A 19,814-nucleotide genomic window follows, 5' to 3' on the forward strand; every position below is an offset into this window, starting at 1 on the left:
CAAATGCACCACTTTGGTAGGGGATGTAGATAATGGGGGACACCATGCATGTACAGAATCAAGGGAATTGATTCAGAATCATGGGAAATCTTAGTAGCCTCCCCTCAATTTTGCTGTGAACATTTAACTGTTCTTTAAAAAAAAAGTCTTGAAAAAATTTATACCATCTGTTTGGCCCACGTGTTCTCCAAAATAATGGAATTTTCATTTTCATTTACAAAGTGCTTAATAACAGAATCCTCATTAAAAAGACTTTATTTTTTTCTATTCTTTTTGGGTTCCCTCTGAAGAAAGAACTGCCGGCATCTCAAAGATCTCTCAACCTGATGATGTTGACATTGCCACAAATTTGCATCAGCCGTCAAATTTACAAAAATGGCATTTCAATGTAATCTGTTCTGTGAAGAATGAGCTACTTTAAACATAATATCATTGAATGTACTTTCAGGGCCCTCAACTTTCCACAGCAATCTGACTTTGCAAATGAGATCTCTGAAAACGGGTCTCGTTGGGTGCACTCGCTACCAAGCTATTGGCAATTTGCTATAATTCAGGTTTTATTGAAGAGCTTATCAAATATGTAAGTATTTAATGAGTCTGATGTACATCAAGTTTATTGTGCTTTCATCTGCCTAGATTAGTTTTATAAAAAAATAAATAGGTAAATTTTTATGTAATGTTGCCCTAGAATTTTAACATACTAATAATCAACAAAATTGTGTTTTCAAATTAACTCAGCATTCATATCAAGACAAAAAGCACTCTTCAAAAAAATTTACTTACTCTTTACTAAGTAAAGTAATTTATGGAAAATTAACTACAGACTGTTTCATCACTCTTTGGATCTCTCTCAATTTCTAGCCTCTCAGTGAAGGTAAAGTGGGAGTTCTCTCTACGGAGACCCACCCCTGCATCATTTGCATGTTTAAACAGAGGTTGGCCTGTATTTGAAAACCCCATTAGCAGCAAAGCCTGGTCTAGTCAAGACTTTTTGAGCATTCTGCCCCTTTTTTTTCATGCTTGGTAATAGACTCTCACTCCACTCCCTTCACCGTACCCTATGGCCATCATGCAGAGGCTCCATTTAGTCTTGTTTAAAGTTGCTCTTATTTTGGAATATTATTTCTCTTGTGGCAGCTATTTTCCATGGGGGTTATTCTGTCCACCCAAGAACATCTAGCAATGTCTAGAGACAATTTTGATTGTCACAACTTGAAGTGGGAAAGGGAAGAGGTCCTATAAGCATCTAGTGGGGTAAGTGCAGGGATGCTGTTGAACACCCTTAATGCACAGGACAGCTGCCTCCACCCCAAGAAAGAATTACCAAGACTGACATGTCAATAATACAGAGGTTGAGAACTTCTGCCTTAGGGTCTTTAACAACTCAGATATAAAGCTGGGCAGAACCTGGTAGGTTGGTGGCAAGGCAAAAGAAAACATGATGCTTTGTCTTCCATGTCCTGGACTCTTCCTTTTTTTTTTTCCTTCTTCTTGTCACCTTCCACTCCTTGCCTACTGCTCCATGTTCTCTCCTCAAAATAAAATGTACTCTCAGGACAAAGTTTGATAAACTTGCATAAAAAAGTGACCAATTCAACGTTGCACTAAGATTTTTTTAAAAATCAAGAGCAAAATGTTAGCCCAAAGGTAGAAATTTGGGTATTAGTGATCTGTATATGAGTTTTTATTTGAAGCACGTAGCCCTCCTTAGCATAGCCAGACACTGACAAGGGGACTAATCCATTTTATAAAATCTATATAACCTACAAAACTCTGCATAACCATAATCACAGAACTGATCTTATGTTCTTCCTCAAACTCCATGTGTGTAGTACATCACCCAACAATTCTAATTAGCAACCAGTGAATTTTAACAGCTAAAGCTTTTTTTTTTTAGTTTGTTTCTTATAGAGAAATTTCTTTTTTTTTTTAACATCTTTATTGGAGTATAATTGCTTTACAATGGTGTGTTACTTTCTGCTTTATAACAAAGTGAATCAGTTATACATATACATATGTTTCCATATCTCTTCCCTCTTGTGTCTCCCTCCCTCCCACCCTCCCTATCCCACCCCTCTAGGTGGTCACAAAGCACTGAGCTGGTCTCCCTGTGCTATGAATTCTTATTGAGAAATGCTAGGTATTAAGTCACCATATAGATCACACATTTTAAACCTCATATTCCACATGTTCAGATGACCAGTGGGATTGTGACAGAGCACCATCCCTTCTTTTAAGCCCTGCTGGCTTCAGAGCAGAGGCATTCTCCCTCCATGAGGAATCCGTGTGTATGTCAATTGTTCTACTCACAGCTAAAGTTTTTGCTTTCATTTCTTTGACAACCTCTCTACTTACCCATAAAGAAACTATATTGTTCCTGTTTAGGAAAGAGAAGAATCATTGGGGACAGAAGCAAAATAATTTATATACCTTGTATATTTTAGTTCTTAGCCCACTAATATCTACTTTTCCTTGACATGTATTTCATTTTCTACTAGTTATTTATAAACTGTTTATTTCACTCTCTTCTACCTGGCTTCTTTCCTAGTGATCTTCAATAGATGCTGAAAAATAGAAAGAATCTAAATGTCTTGCTTATCTTTTCTGTTCAATTATGAATTGGATGTGGACATCAGAATCAGGAAGGTACCTTTAGTTAAGTACCCCAAGTATTCAATCACTGCAAAGAAGGGTTGAGATGAGAATTTTTAAAGATCTGAAAATTGACAAATAAGAGCAAAATCTTCATTAGCAACAACAGTCCAGGATGGATTGCTCTGTTTCATTGATTTTTTTTTTTTCAGTTAATAGAATATCATTTACATTTCAAGACTTTGGGTGAAAATTATGTTAAAATATTTCCATCAACTAGGCACACTGCCCTTGCCTTTATGTCGATTTTGACCCAATAGGCACCACTCCTTCTATTTATTAAAGCACCCCAAGGCTCAATAAGAAAGAAATCTAAAATGTCTCTTGAACAATGCTGAAGTCTTTGTGTGCACAAAGTCACCTATAAGTTGGCAATATGCTCTGCATGTCACCTGTGGCAGTAATCATTCCAACCAGTCATGAGTTGAAATTTCTGTCTCCATGTCCTCCACCCTTCTCTGACACTCTTCACTCAGTGTCAGATCCAAGGAAATGCTGCTATGTGCCAGATATACCAAAGGAAGCTGAGACTTTGTAACAAAATCGAGGTAATGGGCCAGTAACTGAGAGCTCCAAAAATGTGACAGGGTTTCCTTAAGGGTGAAAAAAATGTCCTTAAATTGGAGAGTAAAATAACTGTTTCTAATTATTCCAAATGAGAAAAGAAATACTGTATGACTTGCATTGTGTTGCTCTATTGAATGCAAAGGGCAAGCCTATTTGAAAAAAAAAAAAAATAGTGCTGAATTTCAGCTAATTAAAATGTGGATATATCATATTTTTTTAACATCTTTATTGGAGTATAATTGCTTTACAGTGGTGTGTTAGTTTCTGCTTTATAACAAAGTGAATCAGCTATACGTATACATATATCCCCATATCTCCTCCCTCTTGTGTCTCCCTCCCACCCTCCCTATCCCACCCCTCTAGGTGATCACAAAGCACTGAGCTGATCTCCCTGTGCTATGCAGCTGCTTCCCACTAGCTATCTATTTTACATTTGGTAGTGTATGTCCATGCCACTCTCTCACTTTGTCCCAGCTTACCCTTCCCCCTCCCTGTGTCCTCAAGTCTATTCTCTTCGTTTGTGTCTTTATTCCTGTCCTGCCTCTCCGTTCACCAAAACTTTTTTTTTTTTTTTTAGATTCCATATATATGTGTTAGCATACAGTATTTTTTTTCTATTTCTGATTTATTTCACTCTGTATGAGAGACTCTAGGCCTATACACCTCAGTACAAATAACTCAATTTCGTTTCCTTTTTATGGTTGAGTAATATACCATTGCATACATGTGCCACATCTTCTTTATCCATTCAGCTGTCGATGGATGCTTAGATTGCTTCCATGTCCTGGCTATTGTAAATAGAGCTGCAATGAACATTGTGGTACATGACTCTTTTTGAATTATGGATATATCGTATTATTATTGCTATTATTTCTAATTCTAAGTCTGTGAAGATTCTCAAGAGAAACAATCCCTAGATGTGCTCTTTATTATGTGATATTACACTAGTCCTTTTCTGCTTATATTTCAGAGAGCAACCAATGTCTGTTTATCTGTTGTTTTTCCTTGCTATTCTAGACTAACAAATAGCTACAGAAGTCTTTGTAAATAACCTTTTCCCTTTAGAAGGAAACATGTTTCTACTAACATGTCTTATTATGTAGAACTTGGAACACTGCTGTATCTGACCTTTCAGAGATATGTCTATTTTTAAAAGCCTAATGGGTTCCAAATTCCATATATAGACCCATGAAAACTCCCACTGATGCTGAGGTAAGTTTCTTCTGTGCATACAGAGGACCTGATTCATTACCCATTCATAACTCCATCTAATATAGAGTTAATTCTATTTGTCTTCTCTCCATCCCTGGACTTTCTCTCTACTCTCATTCCCCCATATATACAAATACACAAGGCATGAGGGACTTCAGAAAGGGTCTGAAGCCAAGAGACACCAGTCAAGAGAAAAAACTACTAAAAATAGGCTACTCTTTGACACAACTGTCCAAAGTTATGGGTTGTTGTGCTAACTCAGTAGAAATAAGTCTTTTTTCCATCTCAGTGTACCAGAGAGCTATGACAGGCTCCCATAAGTAACTGTGTCTCACCACGACCGTGATTCCCCAGTGGGCAGCCTCATGCCCCTGGAAGAGGGCATGCAAGCCTTTGCCAGAGGAGCAGGGCATATATTAAAGTCTAACCCTTTTTCAGCAACCACTACCTCCTTTGATTACTTCATGTCCATGTACTACCTAAAGCCTTTATGCTTCTCCCTGGTTGTCCATGGTCCTTTCTTATCCTTTCAAGAAATAGACAGGGAAATGTTTTTCAAGTTCAAGATTCCAAGTTCCAGTCACATATTCACTATTTTCTAGACTCGTGACCTTTTTCCAGTCTCTTAACTGATTCAAAACTCCATTTTCACATTCATAATAGGAGATAATAAAAATCTGCCTACTTCATAAGGTCCTTGTGAGAATCAAATGCTTATATATAAAAACTGTAGAGTAGTATACACCGTAAAACCATAAATTATTATTCTGCTAAAGTATTCCAATTCAAACTCAAGAAATAAAGAGCACCCTTTTTATGATCATGTGTAATTTAGAAGCAGAAAGACCTATGGGAAACAATGAAACAGATTGATTCAGGTATGGAAATTAATCATGGTGCTGACATTTTGGTCAAACCTAATATCCATGGTTACCTGTCTCAGAGAGCAATTTTGTAGCTTCCAGCACCTTCTCAGTATAAACTCCAGCTTCATAGTTCTCCATCTCAGCATTGATGATGTGTATGACTCGAGCTGCCCGGCCCCTGATAGCCCCTGCAGTCCGGTCCAGAGTGTCCACATCCCCCTCTTGAAGGGCTATCACACACTTATTCACATCCTCCAAGATATGATTTTCTGTGGAGAGGACACATACACATTTATATGATTTTATACCACTGACACACTTAAAAACCTATTGAAGATAGATTCATTAGCTCACAAGCCATCACCTTGTAAATCTCAATACATGCCTAATAACATTGAAATTATATTTAAAGAACATAGTTTATAATTACAGTAGTTGTTCTCAAACCTGAACATCAACTGGAGGATTTGTAGCATCATAGAGACTGTTGGGTGACTCTCTCAGGGTTTCTGATTCACTAGGTCTGGGGTTGGGCCCAAGAAATTGCATTTCTACCAAGTTCCCAGGTGATGGTAATGCTGCTGGTTTGGGGACCACACTTTGAGAACCACCAACTTTAAAAATATCTCTTTCTTTGTTTCAGTGTTTAAGATTTATTGGGTGAAAAGGTCTTTTAAGAGTTGTAGTGGCAGCGAACAAGAAGTCACCAAGCAGCAACGTTTCTAGACATGTCCAGAGTTGCACTTTGGGTTGGATCATGTTCTTACTGAGGGAACATTTAAGGGAGACTTTAAAATGAACAAATATCTCCCCATCAGTCTTCCAATGTTGTGTCATGCATAAGGTATATGCAATGGAAACTGGTCAGGTGAAGAGGATCACAGAGTTCCCCACAATTGAAATACAATCCAGTCTGCGGCTGGTTCCCTCAGATTGGAGTCAAGGTCAGGGATCACTCTCCATCATTGTCCAAAGCAGAATCCAAGCAGGCAGGATGACAGGCTTTTCTCTCTACCAGCCTAGAGGAAACACACAATCTGGTCCCTTACAGTTTTGCAAGTGTGCAATTTTGTATTTTCCATGTCCAATGTGAGATCTGTTATTATGTCCCTTGAACATTCTTTAGAAACAGAATTCTAAGGAAATGTTCAAAAAGTTTAGTACTCTGAGGAAAAAAAAAGAACTTAAGCTGAAAATATACATATACACACACAACAGAATAATAGAACAAGATTGGAAGTAGTCTTAAGTAATCTGGTAACCCTTAAGAAAGTATAACTATTCAATGAATAGTTAATAAAGGACTAAATTGAATGATTACCTCTTTAAGAAGTTTCTAGAGCTAGTTCTGATTTATAAATTCCTAAAGAAGCAGAGATGGGAGGGTACTCAGCAAATCCCAATCTCTCCCATGGATCTCTCCTTCTTTCATTAAACAAATCATTCAGAGAAAATATTTGTTTTTATAGGACATTGGATAGAAAATTGCAAAGTATAACACGTTTCATAAAGGAACATCTATTTGACCTCATACAATATGATTTCCTCACTTAACTATTTATAAATTTCTGATTTCTACATTCTCTAGTTTCACATAGAAATTGGAACAGAAAAAAAATGAAATGTTGAAATTTTAATATTTAGATATCTTAAACTCACAAGAAGTTATTTTCTGAATGCTGATATCTTCCTGAGAAAATGAGAAAGACAGTTGTGAAAATAGAGACTTAAAGGCTTTCATTTTGATTAAGGAACTTCTGAAATCACCTCTTTATGATATCTTGGATTGGATCATGCAAACTCACTGAAAAGGACACCTTAAAAAAAAAGGTTTACTCAAATGAAACTTGGCACAGGATTTTAAATACAGAAGTTTGATTCAAATAGGTCTCTCTTACTGCCCTGCTGGATTCCTCCAGACAATTAAATTATGTCGTGGTCCCCGAAAATGGGCAACTGCGAGGGTGTTCATGTCAAAAACAGGCATTTTCTTTGACTAACATAATGTAAGAATAAGCATAGCTACCATTTTTCTGTGCATAGTTTAAAGATGGAATTGAATGCAAAACAGAGGAATCTGTCAATTACATTAGATACTAATGTCTCTGGAATTAACAAAATTTAAAATGTAAGAAGCCCATTCATGACCTAATATCCTAAAATGAAATGATAGTTTTTAAAATCTAATTTCCAAACTAAAATATACAACTAATTTAATTAGGAGGCAAGAAAAAGAATATGCTTTCATAGGTATAACTACAGTTGACCCTTGAACAACAGAGGTTTGAACAGTGCAGGTCCACTTATACATGGATTTATTTCAGTAGTAAGTACTACAGTACTACAGAGCCGAGGTTGGTTGGATCCACAGATGCGGAACTTCCCATCTATAGGGCTCACTGTAAAGTTATGCCCAGATTTTCAGCTGTGTGGAGGGAGGGTCGGTGCCCCAAACCCTCAAGTTTTTCAAGGGTCAACTGTATACATTAATTGAAGGAGGCCATGATATCAAAAGCATTGCTCTTAATTGAATTGCCAATTAATTTGTTCAATGGTTAGTCACATTAATCATGTGTGAATAAAATATTAATTTTACTAATTTGCAGTTTACTAACTGACTCAGTTTTCTTCATCAACTCTTTTTATGAAATGTTGAGATAGTTTACTCTGCATTTCCCAACTTTACCCAATTAGAGGCACCCCTTTTATAAAAAAATGAATTACAATTCCTTCATGATAGTGGTTATACCAGTGGATGATATATATGTAAAAGCCACTATGATAAAGAATGTTTTAAAATAAATTTGTACTTTATTAATCTAAGTACCAATAATGCACTTGAAAAGAGCTATATTGTTCTTGTAGACATATTATTTGATCAAAAGATGACACTTGGTCTATATATGGTTTTCCTGGACCCCTTGTAATAACTTCTCCACTCTTAGTCCCTACACCCTCAGGTCTGGGGTTCACAGGTTTGGAATTACTCTGGTCTAGTATCTATCAAAAAGGGCAGTGAATTATTCAAAGGCAGAATCCACACTTAACTCATATTTTCATGCCTGACAGTGCCTTACCACAGGCAATCAAAAAAGAAATCCTGAATAAACATGCCCATTGAAGAGGGACAATCAATTATATATTTTTATCCTAAGGTATTTTTAGGAGAAAGAATTCATTAAGTAAGGAGATAGAGGAATGATGTTCCAACTAGAAAATAACATATAAGAGAAAGTAATAATAAAAAGCACCTGTATTCCAGAGATGATTCCATTGCTGGGATAAACCCCTTAGGTACTTCAGATGCCTGGATGTAAAGCATGGTTTTTAAACATCATAAAACATTTGACTGCAACGTATTTTGTGGTAAACTTCCTTGAATTTTTGCAACCTTACAATTTCAGGAAAGATGTAATCTTGTTAAAAAATCACAGATGACCAAACTACCTGATTATTATAAGCTTTAAAGCTATAGTTTCTAAATTCAAAAGCAAAGTTCAGTCTCTGGATTTTTTAATGAAACAAACTCAAGACCCTGGAGTCAAAAAAACCAAACAAATAAAAGAGAAAAAGGCAAACAAAACAAAACGAAACTTTTTATGGGATTGAGTTAACAGCTTTTTCAGATCTTAGATCCCTGCTATTTTGTGAGCCAAACCCAAGAATTCAACTCTCACGTGATTAATGCCAAGATGCTCATTTTAAGACACTATTAAGGGGCTTCCCTGGTGGCGCAGTGGTTGAGAATCTGCCTGCCAATGCAGGGGACACGGGTTCGAGCCCTGGTCTGGGAAGATCCCACATGCCGCGGAGCAACTAGGCCCGTGAGCCACAACTACTGACCCTGCGCGTCTGGAGCCTGTGCTCCGCAACAAGAGAGGCCGCGACAGTGAGAGGTCCGCGCATCGCGATGAAGAGGGGCCCCCGCTTGCTGCAACTAGAGAAAGCCCTCGCACAGAAACGAAGACCCAACACAGCCAAAAATAAATAATAAATAAATTTAAAAAAAAAAAAAAAAAAAAAAAAGACACTATTAAAAATTTTAGTTTTTGCCCAGTGGGAAAAGTTTAAGTGTTCTAATACGCCATTTCACTTTTTTTTATAAGCCCAGACCACATCTGAAAATTGGTTTTGCTCCTGTAATGTTAATAGCTCCCCAAACTTGTTGCATTTCATATGGACAAATTAAGCACTCAGACACACAAGTTCAGGTAGCATGAAAAAAAAAAAAAGAAAGAAAAACAAAACTATCCCTTAAAAAAATATTTTCTGTTGTTGTTTTTAAAATAGAGCTTCCTGCCAGAATAGATATTCCCTTAAGAAGAAACTGATACATAAAATGTCATTAATGCCATTTCAAAATATCTCTTGGGCCAACCTTGCAATTTACTGATGCAAATGTTTTGGCTCCAGCTCGGAGAAGAGATGAGAAGTAGTTTCCCCAACTATCAGGCTGTATCTACAATCTACCAGCAAGACAGAGTGGTCTGTGTCATTATTTGTCAAGCCCATCTGTGGAAAAGTGCCTGCCGCCTCCGATTGTCAAGTCCAAAGGCATGTTCTAGCAGGTCCTTTCAAGGCTGGCTCCCTGACAGCGCCTGTTCATTTTCCTGTCATAGCATGCTGCCACGCTTGTACCACTGGGGTTGGACTGCGCAGTGTTATCAGCGGAAGCCAAAGTCTTTTCTTGTTGCTGGTAATAATGAGATGCACAAAGGAATGGCAGGGAGAAAGGTGGCAGAGAGGCAGACCCGGTGGAAGTAAATTAAGAAAAGCTTTGCACTACTGAAACAGTCTGAGATAAGACCTCCTCACCTTACTTTTCTCTACCCTCAGAAATTTTCATACATGCATTTAAAGAAAAGGATAAGTTGGGAAAGCTTTAAGTTCTGAAATGATTCCTCTTTGAAAAAGGTAGTATATGGATATTTTCTATTCATTTGTAGATAGAAGGGGAGTAGAGTAAGATTTCCAGGGGCTGTTAGGATTGCTGTGTGAGATCTGAGGCTGGTTGGAGAGTCCCCCTGCCCCTTTTGGGGACCCCTATAGTCATCCTGGAAAAGACTGACTAGATACAAGAAAGATGCTCAGTCCTGGTGTCCATCCTTCTGTTCCCCACCACTCAAATCCCCAATATGTCTATCCAAACAATTTCTAAGCACCTTATGAAAGATGCATTTCTTGCATATATTTTATGTTGTTAGGGCTCATGTATCAGTGAAGCAAAAATCCCAGGAATGGCAACATATTGAGTTCTTTATCATCCAACCCTTGGATATGGGTATGTTTAAATGAATAGTTGCTTTGACAAGTCACCAAAAACAAAGCACCTTGGGAATGAAGAATAAGACAGGTTTCCAAGAGGGAAGAGAGAGTGGAATGGTGGTACCAGAGGGGATGGCGAAGAGTGAGGGGGTGGGGAAGGAGCTGCAATGAAAGCTGGAAACATCAAAGGCAAATTCCCTTCTATCTAGACTTATTGGGAACTATATAGATTCTGGAAAGAGGATAATCTGGATTTTAATTACACCTCTGCCAAGTTACCTACCTCTCAGTGACTTACTTTTCTCAAAGGAAGACTCAGAATAGTGATACCTATCTTATAAGATTTTTGTATGAATTAAAGCAAATAACAGAAAGTCAGACAAATTATAGATACTGAGCATGTGTTCACTCATTTTTCCCATCTCCCTTGCCCTGCCCTCCATGATTTCAAAGTTGGCTTTTCCATCATCCATCAGATCTACAGATTCAACTATGCTGTTCTCAGACAAGCTTTAAACACAAGCCCCCATTAGGAATTCATTGCCAGTTTCTTGGCAAAAGGAAAGACTGCAACTAGAGAGAAGTTTCTAAATACACTAAGCCTCCTGCAGAAATCCCTTCCACACTGTTGAAGTCAGAGGCCCTCTCTGTCTGGATCCCACCAGCTGTGCTGCAACCCCTCCCTCTCAGACCTCAGTAAGTCCTGGTCAAGCCTAGGGCACACCTGAGCTGGCAGGTGTGAGTTCCATACGCCTGTGGGTAGAGTCAACGGTCAATTTGAATTTTCAAGAGTCACTTGGTTATTTTAATGCTTCGCAAGGAGGTTGAGGTTTCTGGTGACCTCCTCCCCCATGCCTCCCATAGAGACTTTTCTAGGTGAATTGGGCCAAATGTGTTTAGTCAAATGTGTTTGGAAAAAGGCCCATTAGTTGGCTGGTAGCCAAATTTGAAACAGCATCGATGAGCCCCGTTAAAGGTCAAATTGACTACATGGTTATTCAAATGCGCCAACATCCTTCAGTCTGGCTTCATTTACAAAGAAGAAAGTTACAACTTCCAGTGATGACTAGTTACTTTCTCTCACTTCTTTTCACAGCCTCATGGTCAAGTGCTCAAAGCCTCAATAGCTCCTAAGTGCCTTCTAATGCGTTCATTCTGTGGCTAACATTTCTTCCCAGGTTATCACAAACCTGGGTAACTTCACTTATTGGGGAAAAAAACCTTAATGCAGCCAAATTGGAATAACTCATTGGTTTTTTGATTTTTAAACATAACCAGTCTCATATCCCATACCCTTTTTTAGATGGATGATTCAGATGCATCAAAGGCCATCCTATTTTAAAAACTCTAGGAAGTAAAAAGGAGCCTAACTCTACTTAAATAATCTGTTCGGGTTTCTAATATATTGATCAGAAATTTGTGTTTTCCCCCCAAATGCTTTGGCTCAGTGTCTTGAAATAATGTGCACAGCAGAGAAGAATTTTCAAGAGGGTGTTACAATCACAGTTGCAGAGATGACTGAAAGCTCAAAGGGCCAAGGAGAGCACTTGAAACACAGACCCATGACATTTGCAAGATATTCCTCATCTCATCTTGTTCTCTTCCTTCGGCTGCCTTGTAAGGGGCCCGTTTGTGATTACCTGAGACAGAAAGGAAGTCATCCACTGAGGTGATGTCATCCACAGCCTCTGTCAACACTCGGACCTGCTTTTCCCACTGGTCTTTGAAGACATCCATATTGTCCTGAGCAACTTTGCTCTGTGGCCGGGCAGCCAGTGTGAGAGCGGCATTGATGACCTATTTGTTAGAAAAAATCCAGGGACATATTGACCACACTCTTCAAAAGAGGAACAAGCAGGTCAAAGACCATGTTGAAACCCTGGACCTTGCAGCTTCCACAGATAAGTGGGTTCCCAGTGTTTGGAAGGACAATCAAAACATGAAAGTTAAAGTAGGTTATCAACTACTACTAGTTTTTGTTTGCTTTTCTTCTTTTTTTTAAGATATAGGTTTCAAAAAGTGTTTACTGGACAAAGCCTATTTAGCACAGATGTGGCAGAAATAGAACTCTTGTTCTACATGCACAAGTATATAATTTAGTGGTTGAGGCACTAAAGGTAAATAGATATGGAGCATTGAAATAACAGTCCGAGACAAATAGAAGAAAGTCAATAGGAGTGGAAAAGAGAATAATTGCCACAGTAATTCTGAAGAGACTGGAATAGCTTGAAGTTCTTTTTGAGAAAGGCAGAACCTGAAATGGCCCATGAATGATGGGTAGCACTTTCCAGTGAGAGGAAAGAGGGCAAGGCAAGGAAATGAGTGACATGAGGGCTGGAGCGTAGAAGATCTGAAATATCAGGCTTTGGAAACAAAGTAAATGAGGCTTACCTGGGGACACAGGCTGTCAATCTGGGTGGCTGCCATCCGAACTAATTTCACCCCTTCTTCATTGTTGGAGATGGAACAGGCCAAATTGGCAACCTGTATTGAAGAGGATTTGAATGAAAATGATGTTGGGACCAAGGGAAAATACACTGTTGCATGACCTTGTACCTTCCCTGGAGAGCGCCACATCCAGGAGAATCCTTTCACAAATGAGATAAAGGGACCCTTCTGTATTAAACCAAATATTACTAAGTCTTCTGTCAGTAGGCATTTCTATCAGAAAAGCAAGGTGTAATAACAAATCATTGCTTCAAGATTCTTGAGCACACACAATAAAATGCATTTTAACTGGGTTCTTCTGAACTCTTTTTCCCTCCATCTACACTCTCACTTGAACTCCCTAAGACTCATTATTGAATGCAAAGCACTGTGATTTTGGCCACATCAGTACTAAATTCTGACCAGTGAGAGAGATGCCACAGGCAATGCTTTTGATTTTAAAGAGACCCATAGTAAACTGAAAATTAGAGTCTGTTACCCCAAAGAACCCAAGATCTGCCTGTCACAGTCTGTCAGGAAGATGTCAGTCCACCAGTAGTCAACTCAAATGCTTTCAGGGGCCAGGCAGTTTTGAAAAGTGTGTAGAAAAGCCTGGTGTAATCCAGTAGGCAGTGGGGGAGTGTGCAGCCAATGAGGACATGCAAGTCCACTATAAAGGCATTCAAGTTTGATTTTTAAAACATACTATACCAGCCAAAACAGCTGAACTGAATTCAAGTTCCCAAGTCAAGCATTTCAATGTTATTCCTTCTCTTCAAGAAGTGAGAATTGGTAATACAAGGCCAGCCTGATTGGCCAAGGTCAACAGCACACAAAGTTATAATCTAAACACTGATCAGTCCCATCAAGCTGGTGTCAAGAGGACAGGAGGATGGGGATTAGAAAGGGCAAAGGAGAAGAGAAGGGCTGCCAGGTCTAGGAGCAGTAGGGCAAGTAGAGTACATGATTAGCAGACAGAATCCCTAGGAGCCCTGTGGCCACCTGCCTTTTTGTATCACTTTTTTGTTCATTTCTGCTCTCCAAAACAAGACTGCCTCCCTACTATGCCTTAACGCTCTGGGAGATTCAAATGTACTGCATATGTGTATAGTTCCTAATGTGAAAGAAACCTTAGTGTGGAACAGGGAGAGCAGCACAGAGCTGGAGATCAGGAGGCTCAACCACTAACCCATTCTGTAAGTCATGTCACATTTGGAGGATTGTTTCCTTATCAGCAAAAGGAGATGCATAGATGGTGATACTAGGGATACTTTCAAAGATGACTTCAATAAATCACTAGTGCAAAGAATCCCATTTTGAAGCTTTTAAGGACGAACATATTAAGTCTATTACAGTGAGAATATATATTATGAGAAACCATAGATTGAGTTCCAAATGTTATCATGTAGTTTCTTACATTTTATAGTTTACCTTTGATTCTTCGGATAATTTTCACGATGTAATTTAGTTTTCAAAGAGAAAGACAAACATGCCTTATTATACCCATTCATAGGATACTAAACGCCCAGGGGTATGAGGAGGCTCCTTGGAGGGAGAGCAAGAACACAGGTTCTCAATTTCAAGATTGTCCCCACTCTGCTTTTTTGTTAATCTTTGTTATATTTGTATTTCTACTGTATTTTATATTCCAAACGCCAGAATAAGTATGTGACATAGAATCGGTGCTCAATACATGTGTATTGAATTAAAGAGTAACCTTTTAATAGCTTTTTTAAATGGCATATAGTGATTTGGAATACATAATAAGTTAAAGATACTCTTAAAGATAAAGTTGTTAGTCCTGTAATTTGGCTGGACAAATTTTCACATTACGTTCTAGCAGATGTTTACTAACGTCATGGAGCTAAACAATAGTTCTTACATTCTAGTCCATTACTTGAGTCCAGAATGCAGTGTCCCCCGTCCATGGTGGCATGTGAAATCAGGATGGTGTGATGAATTTTTGAGAAAGATATATGTATTTAATTTAAAATTCTGTCATTTAATCTTAAATTCTTCCCATTTCTGCTGTTGAAAACCTTTCATTTTATGAAATGATGATTTCAGATGATGGTTTTGTTTGCTTTTTATCATCCTTGCTTGGTATGTGACAGAGACTTGAGGTCACACTTTTCCATTGCAGTGAACAATTGCTAAAGAGTTTGGCATATGACTCTATATAAGTTCAACAACATGAAAACTTTAAAATGCTCCAGGAATCAGATCTTGGGTAATATTTGCTTGCATCTTTGTAAGATGAAAAGTAAGAAAATACCAGCACTCTCAATGAGATAAAGGTTCTAGACCAAGAATTAAATGGCTGTTGACATAAAAATATTTATAAATAAAAAAGAGAAAGAGAACCATATATTATGTATCTTTTGATAGAATGACAGAACACTACCTATGAAACGTTCTTGCCAAAAGCAACAACAACAAAAACAAAACATGAAAATGATCAGCCTTAGGATCGATTCTCAATTTACAGAAATCCAAGAGGCAAACATATAAAATAAAACCACATGGATGCCATCATGAAAATTCTGATGGTGACAACTAGTAGAAAAAAGTCAGACCTTAATAGATCCTGAATAGACAAATAAACCATTATATATATATCCATAAATATTTAAATGAATTTTTATACATATGTACATTGTAAAACAATGAAAGAAATTTAAAATTCACTAAATATTTGATGATATTAAGGGGTTAATGTTTAAAATACCCTAGTAATAATTAGGTTATTTTATTTAAAGTGTCCACAGCTTTTATATATGTTTTTAAGTAATGTTTTAAAATACCCTAGTAATACTTCAGTTAAGTGTCCATAGCCATATATATATATATACACACACACATATATATATCTCTAGATGCTTATGGATGAAACTATATGTTTGGGATTTGCTTCACAGTTATTTAGGGTAGGGGAAATAGGTGGAGGTATAGAAAAAATGACTGGCTATTTGTTCATAGTGGTCGAAGCTGTGTGATACTATACGATGGTTCATTATACAGGCTTTACTTTAAGATATGCTTGAAATTTTCCATAATAAAATTTTTTTTTAATGCAGTAACTACAATCTATTATATCACCAGCTCTGATACAATACTTTCTTGCACTTGTACGAGTCTCAAGGGAGCCTAGTATAAGTCAGGGAGAAGCCTGAGTATGGTTTGGAGGTAAGGCTTGCAGCCTAAGAACAGAAGGGAATACTGTAATGGCTTGTATAAGACACAGAGGTGGCTCTCCAGACCACACAGTCTCCTGCACATGCTGGTGGCAGGTCCCCAGGCAGAAGCTGATCCTGGGACTGCTGGGGCTGAGAAGAACTGGGCTCTTGTGTGAGGGAGATGCCAACCAGTAACTTCCACATTGTGATAAAAAACAAACAAACAAAAACTTTTATGTATCTTTTGAAATGTTTCTTCATCCTTTGTTTAATAAACTCTATTATGGCTCAGATCTAGTATGGGAATCTCATTGCCCAACAGAATCATATTAGGGGAATAGTGCTAGCAACACTTAGCAAAAATAAAGAAGTGAAAAAAAACAATAAATAAATAAAGAAGTGACAACTCCCAATAGTTCCTCAATTATTTATTCTCTTTAATTTACAGATTTATAAATCCTAAAGCCTGGCAGCCTCCACTCTGAAATGTACTCCTGCTATTTAAGTCCACTTAAAATCAGAATTTCATTTACCTTGTGTTATATTCTACAACATTCTGAAAATATTTCCAACATGATGCTAAGGATTTCACTATCTCCAAAGGCAGGATTCTGTATTTTAAATTGGTCATGGACACAATCCAAGTTCCTATCTTCCTTATTTTCCTTTGGCTTGCCTTTGTGCTTCTCACTGGACTCATTGACATCGTGGTGACTCTGAACATGGTTTTATATATTGTGATTTTGAGAACTCTGGCAGCAAACACTAAGTTTCAGTCTTGAGGCAGCTCCCAATCAATAATGCAGCTTGAAATGCCAGTGAATATTTCAACACCAGTACAAGGCTACTGCACACAGTAGGTACTTAATGATTGATTTCAACTACCTGTTCTTTAACTACAGCTCTTATGTTATGATATTAGAAACTATTTGGTGAAATAAAACGTCCTATATTTCAAATCACAATATTTTCTCCTTTAAAAAAAATTTTTGGCATGATTGATAGTCTTCCTAAGGGGGGAGGAGGGGAAGAGAATAGTAGAATAGAATCATGAGACATTAGAAAAAAATTAATTGGAGTAAAAAAATGAAAAATATACCATTAATAGATCAGTGTTATGAGACTGCAAACCAAAATTCAGTGATATGATTATATTTACTAGAATTTTGAAACCTGCTTGAATCAACTAAATAGGTAACATTTACGGGCTGGTGCTGGCCTCTGCTTTCTCCATTCTTGAATTGTTTACAATTTAGCTCAGGCAACAAGAGTCAATTGCCTTCCTGGGGGCTCAAAAAACAATAAAGTCTATCATTAACTATTAAATGTTGGGCTATTTAGATTGATTTATGATTACTGAAAGTGACTAGGCCATGAGTAAAGGTGGCATAGCTCCTTGGTGAGCTAATTGCACTAAATTTCCCAAGACTCTCTCAGGAAAGGAAGCTCTCCTCCATGACTTCTGAGAGCATAATGGATTTGGGGAAGTAAAAGCTAAAAAGACTGGGCAAAGTCTTCTATCCTTGACTTAAGTGTCTTAAAAACCAGTTATCTTGGGGGAAAGAAGGAAGCTTAGCAGCCGTAGCTAAGTTGTATGCTGCTGACTACAAGAGCTTTAAGGGTTCAAAAAAGAAATGATCAGTACTCCTGGCTGGGAATCAGTGAACACATCATGGAGAGGTAAGATATCCATCTTATAATGCTTTTCTGATTGCCTGATTAGAACAATTTTCTGGATGATCAAAGACTATGATATTTTTCACTCTTCTGGAGGCACACTGGGTAAATAGATAAAGCAAACAATAATATCATTAGCAGTTTTAGAAAGACAATAAACTAGCAGGGAGAGCTGATGCTGATTCTCCTAAGAAAGTAACTTGCTCCTTAAACCGAATCTGTATGATTGGCATCCATTCCTGAACACTTTAATCATCACCTTAGCTGACCAAAAACAGATAGAGATATTCCAGGGACACTGATGGCAGAGATAAAATTGACAAAATCAAGAATGCGTGGAGCCCTCACAAAAATACATTGTGATTACTTAAAATGCAAGATGTTTTCAATCAAACACATGTACCAAAAAACACCGCACAGCTAGAAGTTCCTGATGAACAGAACATTGTAGCTATCAAATTTGTCTGTTTTTTTTTCTTGCTGTTGATCTATTTTATTTTGTTTTCTATTATTTTTTTATTTTTTAAAAAATTTTATTGGAGTATAGTTGATTTAAAATGTGTTAGACGGGCTTCCCTGGTGGCGCAGTGGTTGAGAATCTGCCTGCCGATGCAGGGGACGCGGGTTCGAGCCCTGGTCTGGGAGGATCCCACATGCCGCGGAGCAGCTGGGCCCGTGAGCCACAATTACTGAGCCTGCGCGTCTGGAGCCTGTGCTCCGCAACAAGAGAGGCCGCGATAATGAGAGGCCCGCGCACCGCGATGAAGAGTGGCCCCCACTTGCCACAACTAGAGAAAGCCCTCGCACAGAAACGAAGACCCAACACAGCCAAATAAATTAATTAATTAATTAATTAAAAAAAAATAAAAATAAAAAAAATAAAATAAAATAAAATAAAATGTGTTAGACAAGAATAAAATACCTAGGAATAAACCTACCTAAGGAGACAAAAGACCTGTATGCAGAAAACTATAAGACACTGATGAAAGAAATTAAAGATGATACAAACGGATGGAAAGATATACTGTTTCTTGGATTGGAAAAATCAACATTGTGAAAATGACTATATGACCCAAAGCAATCTACAGATTCAATGCAATCCCTATCAAACTATCAATGGCATTTTTCACAGAACTAGAACAAAAAATTTCACAATTTGTATGGAAACACAAAAGACCCCAAATAGTCAAAACAATCTTGAAAAAGAAAAATGGAGCTGGAGGAATCAGGCTCCCGAACTTCAGAATATACTACAAAGCTACAGTAATCAAGACAGTATGGTACTGGCACAGAAAGAGAAACATAGATCAATGGAACAGAATAGAAAACCCAGAGATAAACCCACGCACATATGGTCACCTTATCTTTGATAAAGGAAGCAAGAGTATACAAGGGAGAAAAGACAGCCTCTTCAATAGGTGGTGCTGGGAAAACTGGACAGCTACATGTAAAAGAATGAAATTAGAGCACTTCCTAACACCATATACAAAAATAAACTCAAAATGGATTAAAGACCTAAATGTAAGGCCAGACATTATAAAACTCTTAGAGGAAAACATAGGCAGAACATTCTATGACATAAATCACAGCAAGATCCTTTTTGACCCACTTCCTAGAGAAATGGAAATAAAAAGAAAAATAAACAAATGGGACCTAATGAAACTTAAAAGCTTTTGCACAGCAAAAGAAACCATAAAAAAGACAAAAAGACAACCCTCAGAATGGGAGAAAATATTTGCAAACAAAACAACTGACAAAGGATTAATTTCAAAAATATATAAGCAGCTCATGCAGCTCAATATCAAAAAAAAAAAAAAAAACCCAGCAAAGTGTACAGCAAAGTGAATCAGCCATACATATACATATACCCACTCTTTTAAAATTCTTTTCCCATATAGGTCATTACAGAGTATTGAGAAGAGTTCCCTTTGCTACACAGTAGGTCCTTGTTGGTTATCTATTTTATATATAG

At 37.6% G+C, this 19,814-nt stretch overlaps 1 protein-coding gene and 1 long non-coding RNA gene across 4 annotated transcripts in view; one reads left to right on the forward strand and one right to left on the reverse strand.

Moving 5' to 3' along the window:
* The window catches only part of LOC309643308, a 997,346-nt gene that overhangs the window by 303,771 nt on the left and 673,761 nt on the right, over positions 1-19,814 (forward strand). The window lies entirely within an intron of this gene.
* Positions 1-19,814, reverse strand: part of CTNNA2 (catenin alpha 2) — a 1,185,886-nt gene that overhangs the window by 87,023 nt on the left and 1,079,049 nt on the right. For all 3 annotated transcript variants that reach the window (XM_082425912.1, XM_082425913.1, XM_082425911.1), the window contains exons 10-12: positions 12,954-13,046; positions 12,203-12,359; positions 5,366-5,566 (exon numbers count right to left, since the gene is read on the reverse strand). In XM_082425912.1, coding sequence (XP_082282038.1) covers positions 5,366-5,566; positions 12,203-12,359; positions 12,954-13,046 — 451 coding nt within the window. The remainder of the gene's footprint in view (positions 1-5,365; positions 5,567-12,202; positions 12,360-12,953; positions 13,047-19,814) is intronic.

Source organism: Balaenoptera physalus, assembly GCF_965194825.1.
Source record: "Balaenoptera physalus genome assembly, chromosome: 15".
Taxonomy (NCBI): Eukaryota; Metazoa; Chordata; class Mammalia; order Artiodactyla; family Balaenopteridae; genus Balaenoptera; species Balaenoptera physalus.